The sequence below is a fragment of the Quercus robur genome, chromosome 5 (genome assembly GCF_932294415.1).
Source record: "Quercus robur chromosome 5, dhQueRobu3.1, whole genome shotgun sequence".
In the NCBI taxonomy this organism is placed as follows: Eukaryota; Viridiplantae; Streptophyta; class Magnoliopsida; order Fagales; family Fagaceae; genus Quercus; species Quercus robur.
Genome location: NC_065538.1, coordinates 26988286 through 26998945, shown reverse-complemented (window position 1 = coordinate 26998945; position 10660 = coordinate 26988286). Strand labels below are relative to the sequence as shown.

The 10660-nt window shown below is 38.0% G+C and overlaps 1 protein-coding gene across 1 annotated transcript; it reads right to left on the bottom strand.

Moving 5' to 3' along the window:
* On the bottom strand, positions 1-688 carry LOC126725664 (uncharacterized). The gene has a single exon (XM_050430480.1). It carries the CDS (start codon positions 511-513, stop codon positions 244-246), a length of 270 nt encoding a protein of 89 aa, XP_050286437.1. The 5' UTR covers positions 514-688; the 3' UTR covers positions 1-243.
* Positions 689-10660: the final 9972 nt, after the last annotated feature.

The following is a 10660-nucleotide window of genomic DNA, read 5'->3' as shown; positions in this document are numbered from 1 at the left end:
TAATGAAGGAGGGGTTCCAATCCTAATTCTCATTATAAAGAAAAACAAACAATACCATTGAATTACAAGAATACTTCATTTTTAAGTGACTAAAAACATTAATTTTTTTTAATATTCCTAATTGCTTATCCCTCTAAAACATGCATATCTATCAAAGAGTGGAAACAAGCTACAACAAACGAAACGAAACACAAACTTTATTACAGTCACATGAAGATCAAGAAAGAGTATATATAATATATGTTACAGCCCTCTTTCTAGCATTTGCTCGTAGTTCTCTATGGATTCAAGCCTTTGGATCAAAAGTTGTTGCCTGAATTTCTTGATGAATGCTTCAGCACTTTCGTTGATGTCTTGGGATGGCTTGCTCTCTAGCTTCTTTGTCACCGCCTCTTTTATCTCTATTGTACGAGGCTTCACATGATCTCCTTTCTCTCTGAAATCGTTGGCTTTCTCTTTTTCGTGTTGCAGAGTTGTGGGAGGATCGAATGAAGACATGGAGCTATTCTTCATTATAGCTTTTTCCTTTTCTTTTCTTCTCAAAACGAAACCAGTTCAGGGCGAATGCTTCTTAAAATCCTTTGCTTCCATACATATATATATATAGAGAGAGAGAGAGAGAGAAGGAAACGTGGAATGATTTGTTGTGACTAGTAGTATTATTAGTTTATTCTGGTGTGAAAGAGCTCCTCTCTAGTAAAGGAAAATCTTACTGGATATACCCAGCTAGGATGAAAAGTGCATATACTTTTCCGCATCGAATAGATGTCCATTCAAATGGCTTTGACCTTTGAATTTACTGTTCAAGTTCCACTAAGCTGCTTTGTTTGAATAAAAGTCTGCACGAATCAACATGAGACGACTACGCTTTCTCTTTTTACAAATAAGAATATTCAAATTATATGCAGTTTTTTCATTTTAAATCTATCATGGAGGAATCTCTTAGATTAATTAATATATATATACATACCTAATTTTAACCATTTATCTATTATCTATTATAAATAAATATTAAATAAAACAATATTCTTTATTAACGGTTAAGATCGGATGGAGGTATTATACATACATATCAAAAAGCTTATATATATAAAACTTGCCATACTTTGATTATAAAGTCTTAATCTCTTAATTAGCGAACCTCTAATATAAATTCATCATTATAAGTTAAAAGGGTCCATATCCGGAGTAATTTTTCATTTTAGATAAATTAATTGTTATAATTGGGGCATAGATATTTAAATTATAATTTTCCTTGTAAAGGAGGCTAAATATTATCACTGAAATACAAAACTTTTGACATCCAAATTGTAGACTCCAAAGTAAAGTAAGGGTCAATGGTTTATACTTTCTACACAAATACTAGAGTTATGTATTCAATTTCTCCTCTTTTATTTTTTTCAAGGGAAGTAACTCAAAAAATTTAAAAAAATAAATAAATAAAAAATCATGGAACGGCTAAACATCTTTGTTGACTTTGGAAATAAAGTTAGTAGTTAACCCTCAAGCATGTTATTACTTATTAGATCTTCCATATCGATCGTGCGCCTTAAGGCATGGTTTAGGAGTTAGGACCGAATTAAAGGTGTCGATCAAAGCGCCATTTCTGCAGTGTTAAGAAATAATTAATGTAACATTATGTTTATGTTCACACACACACACACATTATTAGAAAGAGGAATCTTCATGGTTGACGGCAAAATGAGAATAGTATGGCATCTACACCTAACTTTTCTAATTACGAATAGCTAGCTAGGTACATTGCATGCGCATGTTCTCTTCAACGATAACAGAATAAAAAATTATACATTGCACATGTTTGGCATTAAATATTGAGCATGGCAAGTTGTCACCGTGACATGGGTTCCCCTAATCATTTATAGATATCCCAAAAAGTGCATCTGGTATGGGCCACGTTAAAGAAAACATAGAAGAATGGCCTACAAATTTTTGGCTTGTCTGGATTGCAATGGAAATAATAGGTTGAGATTTTATTTTACAATTTCATTTTCCTGAGATTTCCCTCGTTTTAAATCTTATTACAATAGGAGTGAAGTCGTGTACTTGTGTTCAGTTGAAATCTACCTTATTGGAGATATATTAAGCCCAATAGTATAGGCTCAGCTCCAATTATATTTGGTGTGCAATTTAAGTCTTATACTACAAGTCTATTAACAATATATAGTCAATGTGTGGTTAGTATGGGGTTTAAAAGTACTTGTTTTGCGTTCATTATATTGTAAAACAATAATTAATTCTACTTCACTCATATATCAAATATATAGCCCTTAAGAGTTTTTTTTTTTTTTTTTTTTTGTTGGACGTAGGTCATTAGACCAAACCACGTAATATTTTGTATGTGTTCTTGTATTACTCTTTTACGCTTCCACATCTATTTTCTATTTCCTCCAATTTATTTAACATGGAATCATAGTATCTTTAATTAATAGACTACAATATTTTTTTTTGGGTAGTAATTACACTCTCCTCTCCTAAAAAATTGGGAGAATGACACTTTATCTTATCTTAAACTTGAAGATAATAAACACTTAACCACTTATTGATATTCATTTGTTCAAAATATGAAAAGCGATAGTCAGTAGATATGGAGTGTAAGAACATTATCATCCGGTTTCTACAAAATATTCCATTTTACCATCTCAAAAACTACTTTATTTATTATACCATACTATTTTACAATACACTCAATATCCCATTTTTATTTATTTCATCTATTCATTAAAATATTAATTTCACCACCCCTTTCTCTCTCTTCCTCTCCTCTCCCCTCTTTCTCTCTCAGTCTCTCTTCCTCTTCATAAAAAAAAAAAAAGATAATTAAAAAAACTAAGCCACCACCAAGATAAAAAAAAACTAAAACTAAGGCACCACCAAGAAAAAAAAAAACTAACCACCACCCCCATCAACCACCGCCATTAACACAACCCAAACCACCACCATCAACCACTCTTCCTCTCCATTTCATTGTGTCTAAAAGATCACCACCACCATAAAAAATATTTATTAAAAAAAAAAAAAAAAAAAAAAAAAAAAAAAAAAAAAAACCTAACCACCACTACCATCCAGCAAACCTACCATGCCAATCACATTAGCCACCACCACTACAATCACATTAGCCACCACCATGCTAACTACCAAAGCCCATTAAAAAAACCACCAAACCCACTACCAACAATAACCACAAAAAACTAACCACCACTACCATCCAGCAAACCTACCATGCCACCGACCAGCAACCACCACTACAATCACATTAGCCACCACCATGCTAACTACCAAAGCCCATTAAAAAAACCACCAAACCCACTAGCAACAACAACCACCAAGAGAAACCCACGTCAACAACGATGCCAACAACCTAAGATGAAACCTACATTGACAAACACCAAGAGAAACCCACGCCAATAACCTAAGATGAAACCCATGCCAACAACAACGCCAATAACCACCAAGAGGAACCCACTACAAGAACCACACAAAAAAAAAATAATAATTAAAAAAGAAAAATAACCACCACCAATCTCGCTGACAACCACGTTGATTTAGAAACCTATCACACCGATCTCGCTAATAACCATGCCAACACACCGATTAGCAAACCCATTACCCATGATAGCAAACCCACCATGCCGATCTCGCCGACAACCACACCGACCAGCAAACCCCCATGGCAGCAAATCCACCACGCTGACAGACAAAGAAGAGGGAGAAACAGAGAGAAAATAGAGGAAAGAGAGAAACAAAGAGAAAATAAAGAAGAGAGGAGAGTCAGTACAAGATAGAGAGAAAAGTAGGGTAGGGAGAAAGAGAAAGAATGAATAAAAATGAATATTTTATTTTTTCGATTGAGCTACAATGCCATCATAAATTTAGGATGGTATTTGTAGGGATAAGAGTCCAAAATCATATATTGGGCCTTAGGCTCTGGCCGAGAATATTGATTAGTCCGAGGATGAATAAACAACAACGATGATGTCAAGTTCAAAGTCCTACAAGTAACATGCAAGAAGAGAGGTCGAGAAAGGTGGTCCGAGGAGGATTGTCTCCTCGGACGAATGAAGCACAGATCAAATGCCTATTCTACCACTTAAAGTGACCCTATAGGAAACGTACTTGAAGAATAGGAGCTAGGAAATATCTAAGAAAAAGCTGCTGTCACCGCATTAAATGCCCTGCAGCTAACTTTCTGGCCACATTTATGTGGAGAAAACCCCTGAACAATACTGTCTTGGCTACCGCAACTCACAGAAGGCCTGAAGGAGTGTTTGATGGGACAAGCACTCGAGTAGCAGCTTGGATGATCGACAAGTGTAGGATCATGATCATCCGAAGGGAACTATATAATGTAAAAGATCCTCCATGGATAGGGGATCGAGGAAGAAGAAGAGAAACACTGTAGCAATCAAGAACCAACCCTGTAATTGAACTTGAAAGGAATATATAAGAACTGATCTCTTCAGACTGCGCCGAGGACGATTTTCTCTAATTCAATTTAACTTGTTTCTCTGTTCTCGTTAATTGGGCCCACTTTATTTGCGATCCAACTCATTCTAATCCAGTCTTCTAACCCACTCTCTAGAAATTCATTATTTTGGGCTTTTTGGGCCTAAGTCCATCTATCGTCTGGGTTAGGGACTCAATTCTAGTCCTTACAATTAGGGCCGTTTGTGGGAATTTCTGGTGTGATTATGAGTTTGATTTTCAACTATGGTAGGTTTAGACCCACACCAGGCAGAGTCTAAGGGGTCCCAACGTGTAGATCATTTTCTCAATCTCGAGAGAAGAAGGAACCGGGGGGGGGAGTGTGCAGACTACCCACACTAGTAGAAGCCATTCTCGAGGCGGTAGTCACCTCTCTCACAAGAAAAATACCAAAGCCATGCAGCAGGAGATCAACCATTTGAAGAGAAAGCTGTGCCACGAGCGTAGAATGCGATCTCCCTCCATCTCTGACCTCTCCTAATGATGAAGAGGATGGTAGTTATAGACGGAGGTTAAAGACTCCTCCTAGTGAGTCTTTCTCGTATGAAGAAGAATATCGCCATGGGCATAGAAACAGAGGCTCATCTTCCAAGGGCCTGGGAAATGATGCGATGAGCAGGGCACTCAAACAAATTTCCAGATCACCTTTCACGCGCAGGATTGTGGAAGGGAGACTTCCTCGGCGGTTCACTTTGCCCTCATTCACCATGTACAACGGTCGTATGGACCCTGTGGAGTATGTGAGTCACTTCAACCGAAAAATGGCTATGCACTCCATAAATGAGGCATTGATGTGCAAAGTTTTTCCATCCAACTTGGGGCTTGTTACGATGAGGTGGTTCGATGGTCTAGGTGCAGGTTCTATTGGATCATTCGAGGAGCTCACACTTCTTGGATATCAAGTGGAATTGGAATGAAGATTAAAAGTGATCTCGAGTACTTCTAATCTTTTGTTTTGAATTTCACCGCAACAAGGTACACTCTTTTGTTCTTATATTCTGAAATTTACATAGTACATGTTATCAATTGTGAATGAGGTAGATCCATTAATTTTCCACTGCGTATGTTTTGTATACGATACAAACATGTATTGATCCTACACCTCTTCAATCCAAGCAATATAGTCAACAATGCTAGACACATGTTTAGCTAAAAGGTGAGCTAGTCTATTGCCCTGTCTCCTCACATGAGAAAATTCTAAATGCCTAAACTCCTTACTCATTTCCTGCATTCCTTGTACAACCGATGCTACAGAGGACAAGGAAGGGGATGTATCACAGAGAGAATTATAAACAATCAAGGAATCCCCTTCAAAGATGACATCATGGATGCCAATATCTTTTGCAAAGGGCAAGCTTGCTTCAAATGCTTTTGCCTCTGCCTCTACTACCCCTATTGGAGCTGTGATCTTCCTGCATAACGTTGCTTTGACTCTTCCTTTGTCAACGCTGATAACCACCCCTAACCCTACAGCTTTCTATGTTAGGAAGATAGCACCATCAATATTTATTTTGAACCAACCAACTTGTGGAGGAGACTAAGACACAATTCGTCGTGTCACTAGTAAGACAAGGCCAACAGACTCCATAGCAGACTTGTACTCCATGAGATAATCCGTTGCCCACTTGACCAGGTTCTGCCCAGATTTCCTTTCTCCACCACACCTCATCTCATTCCGGTTGTGCCACAAAGCCCAAGCAATGGTAACAGCTAGTGCTACCTAGTCATCTCCTATTCTTTTGATCATTAACAGGTTCCACATTACATCTTGGAACGATTGGTTTGCTACATAATTTTGCGATAGCACCACTTTTGAACGCTCCCATGCCTCTTGAGCTTTCGGGTGGCTTTATAAAACATGTCCTACAGTCTTCGATACCTCCCACAGCTTTCATAGATATCCTCTTGTACTACCTTTCTCTTCAACAAGTTGGTCTTTGTAGGTAGGGCATTGCGACAGGCTCTCCATCCGAAGTGGCAAATTTTATGTGGGATCGGTAGGCTTCAAAGTTTTTTCCAAAAATGCCAAAGAAGGCTATTGTCCAAACTATTACCTTGGTTGGCAGAATAGGATAGATTCACGGCTAGATTATAAGCACTTTGCATAGTAAATCGTCCATTCTGAGTTTCAATCCATATAAGCTTATCAATAGGCAGCCGAGAGCTTAAGGGAATGCTCTTGATGATATCGACTTCATGGGAGAGAAATAATGCATCAATGACTGTGGAATCCCAGCTAGTAGTGACACTATTAATCAGCTCTTGTACCTGAGTATCTAAATGCAGAAAATTCCTTGGAGAGATTACTCTATACGTGGAAGAAACCAGCAACCATTTGTCCTCCCAAACATGAATACTCACACCATTGCCTACTCTCCATCTTAAACCTTCTTTAACCAGGTTTTGGGCTGCCATAATACTTCGCCATGTGCAGGAAGGATTGTTGCCAATTGAAGCATGTATAAAATCACTCCTTGGGAAGTATTTAGCCTTTAGAACCCAATACACTAGTGAATCTTGACTCATTTGGAGTTGCCTACCTGTTTAGCCAGTAGTGCCAAATTAAAGAGTTTTAAATTCTTGAAACTCATACCCCCACAAGACTTTGGTTCACACATCTTCTCACAGCTAAGCCAAGCAATTTTCTTTTCATCTTTCCTTTGTCCCCATCAAAAATTTCTGATCATACTTGTCAACTCCTTGCAAAGAGATTCTGATAGTTTAAAACAACTCACGGTATAAGTCAGTATAGCTAGGGCCACTGCCTTGATTAGAATCTCCTTGCAGACTTTAAATAGCATTTTTTCCTTCCATCCTGCCAACTTCTTACCAAGCTTCTCCTTTATGTCATTGAAATAGTTTCTTTTATTTTTCCCCACAAGCGATGGTAGACCAAGATACTTTTCATGCTGTTTAATGATTTGAGTGCTAAATCTTCTCTTTATCTCCTTTTACCAAAGATTAATGTTACTACTATTAGTTTCTCAAAAAAAAAAAAAATGATACTACTACTGCTAACAAACAAAACGGTCAAATATGGAACTTTTACTAGAAGAACTCCCATAAGGGAAGAAGAATCATTTTTCTTTTCTTTTTCCTTAATTCTAAAATTAATTATTTTTATTAAAGAGTATTTTAAAATATACAATATGACTTTTGCTTTTTTTAACTCGTCTAATTTTTGAAAAATAACAACTCAAATTTGAATTTGAGCTCAATCATACCATTCTGGAAGCAAACTTGAGCAGCCTAGTGATTTGATATTTATGTAAGTTTATTTCTTGTTTTAAACACGTGCCTGACTTTTATAACCTTTATAAAAGGAAAAAAAAAAATTGTGCCTAACTAAATTAAAGCATGAAAATCAAGTTGGGTGAATAATAGATAAATATCGCATTACAGGACAAGCAAAGCTCATGATCAAAATTCAAAAAGGCAAACTTTTCAGCTATAATTTCTTGTCGGCCGTAATTCATATGTTGGCTTGCATATTTTATATTTCATATTTCATATCTTGAACTTGAAGGTAGCAATATTATCCTGATCTAGGTATGGGAAACAACAGTTGAGAAAAATAAAACTATATAAAAGCAGGAAAGTAAAATCAATTTTTTTTTTTTTTGAGAAAATATTTAATTTGTTTTGGCGTAATGTTTTTCTATGAAAATTATTGGAGACTGCTTTCCAACTTGACGAGTACTTTTTGGGAAGGAAAATACTGCAACTCTCATTTTGGGCCTGTTTCTTGAAAAATATTTATTTTAGCAACTACTATATAAAAAGAAAAATAGCAAAGTAGATAATTTTATTTTTAGTAGTATGACTTATTTAAATGATTTAATGACTCATATAATTTGATAGACGTAAATAATTTTATAAACCATCACATAATGGGGTTAAACAAATCCCAGTTAATTTTGAAGGAAAATTTTGTCAATAGAGCAAAGTAGCAAATTGTTCGGGAGAAATCCAAAGTCAAAACTGCACTTGATGGGCCTTGATCAAGTTGAGCAGCATTGACCTTTGATTAAGACTTTTATTGGAAGCGATCTTAAGATCAAATTGACTTACTCACTTCACAGCCAAAGTTTCTCTCTCTCTCTCCCTTAGTAGGAGCTTTCTCTCTCCCTAGGAGCTCTCCCTCTCGGTTTCCCCGAGCCTCCCTCCCTCTTGATAAGGGTCTTCCCTTCCCCTCAACCCCAAACCCCTGTCCTCCCTACCTCTCTCTTACTTTCTACCTTCTGCAAAATGGACATGTCCGTAATAGATGACCTGCAACACCTACGTCTCACAAAGGATGAAGAAGAAGACATCCAAATCTCCTCCATGAACAAATCGGGCCTTATGGAGGAGTGCGCTCTTAGTTTATTTGGCAAGCTTCTCACTGATAGAAAACAAAATCAGCGAGCTTTGAAAAATACCCTCAGAGCCGCCTGGAAGATGGGCTCGGATCTAAGAATAGTAGATGTGGGGAAAAATCTCTTTCAATTCAAATTCAACTCAGGGTTTCAATTGGAATGGGCTGAAAGGAACGGCCCCTGGAACTTTGAGAACAACTTGCTTCTTCTCTGCAGATGGAAAAGGGGTCTCTCAGCCACAAACATCACCTTCACTCATGCCCCTTTCTGGGTTCAAATCTGGGGCTTGCCGTTCGAAAACTTATCTGAAGATGTTGGAAAAGATTTAGGCAACAGCTTGGGGCACTACCTTGAAACGGATAAACGAATGTGGCTAACGGAGCAAGCTAGATTTCTAAGAATCAAAGTTGATATTCCTCTCAATAAGCCTCTTCGCCGAGGAGGTAATATTCTCAACCTTGACGGGGAGAAAACCTGGGTAAATTTTAAATATGAGAGGCTACCCTCATTCTGCTATGTTTGTGGTTTCTTGGGTCATGATGAAAAGCATTACCCAAACTTTTCTTGTAACCCGGATTCTCCCAAGCAATATGGAGAATGGCTGAGGGCTACAGGCAGCCAGAAAAGCAGTGCGGATAGGCAAAAATCTTCAAATAGCTGGAGCTTTGAAGATGAACAATCAGGTCGTTCAAGTGGAAGATCGGCTCCGACAATGACAAATCCATTGGATTCCACCTCCAAACCAAGGGCACCTTCGGAAATTCATGTAAACCAACAAAACAGAGACTTTGTGAAGCCCCAAAATCCTGACAGAAAAGAAAACTCACGATCTCATGCAGCGGATTTTCAGGGAAAGAATAGTGAAAGTTCAAATTTCAAACTCTCCCAGTCAGACCTCACCTCACGTGACAAGAAGGGGGTTGTAAGCTCAAGTATTGAAGCTATGGATGTGGTTTCTGAAGTAGGCCACACCTCAAAGTCTCACCAAGAAGCCCAAGAAGTTAGTAGCCCACTCAAACTCTCCTTAAATAACCCCATTCCTCTACAAAAGCCCAACTCGCCCACCAAGCCATCTCAGCAGAAAGAAAAAACAAAACTAAAAAGAATAGCCCGTGAAAAAGGTAGACAAGCCCATGGTGAGCAAAAAGCCAACCTCTCTAGGTCTAAAAGACCGAGTAAGTTAGTTTTTTCTGATGGTTTATATGAAGCTCACCCTCAAAAAAGATTGTACGATATGCTCCCACAAAACTCTGAACCTACCCTTGCATTATCGGCGGTAGCTGCTAAGCAGCACCGCCGGGCACAATGAATGCCTTATGCTGGAACTACCGGGGAATTGGGAACCCCCGGACAATTTATACGTTGCGCGATTATGTGCGGCGATGGACTCCTTATTTAGTCTTCCTAGTGGAGACCAAAGTAAAACACAAACGTATGGAAAAAATAAAGTTTTCTCTGGGTTTCTCCAATGGTCTCATAATTCCCAGCCAGGGTCGAAGTGGGGGCCTTGCTCTCTTCTAGTCCACAGACGTAAATCTCGAAATTAAATCATACTCTTAGTATCACATTGATGCTACCATCACTGAGCAGGACAGCAACTTCACCTGGAGATTCACAGGGTTCTACGGTCACCCCGAATCCAATTTAAGGAAAGATTCATGGAAACTTCTCTCTTATCTAAATAACCAATTCTCTCTGCCATGGTTTTGCTGCGGCGATTTTAATGAAATTTTATCTGTGATTGAAAAATCAGGTGGCCCCCCTAGAACTCAACGTCAAATGGATGGCTTTAGAGAGGC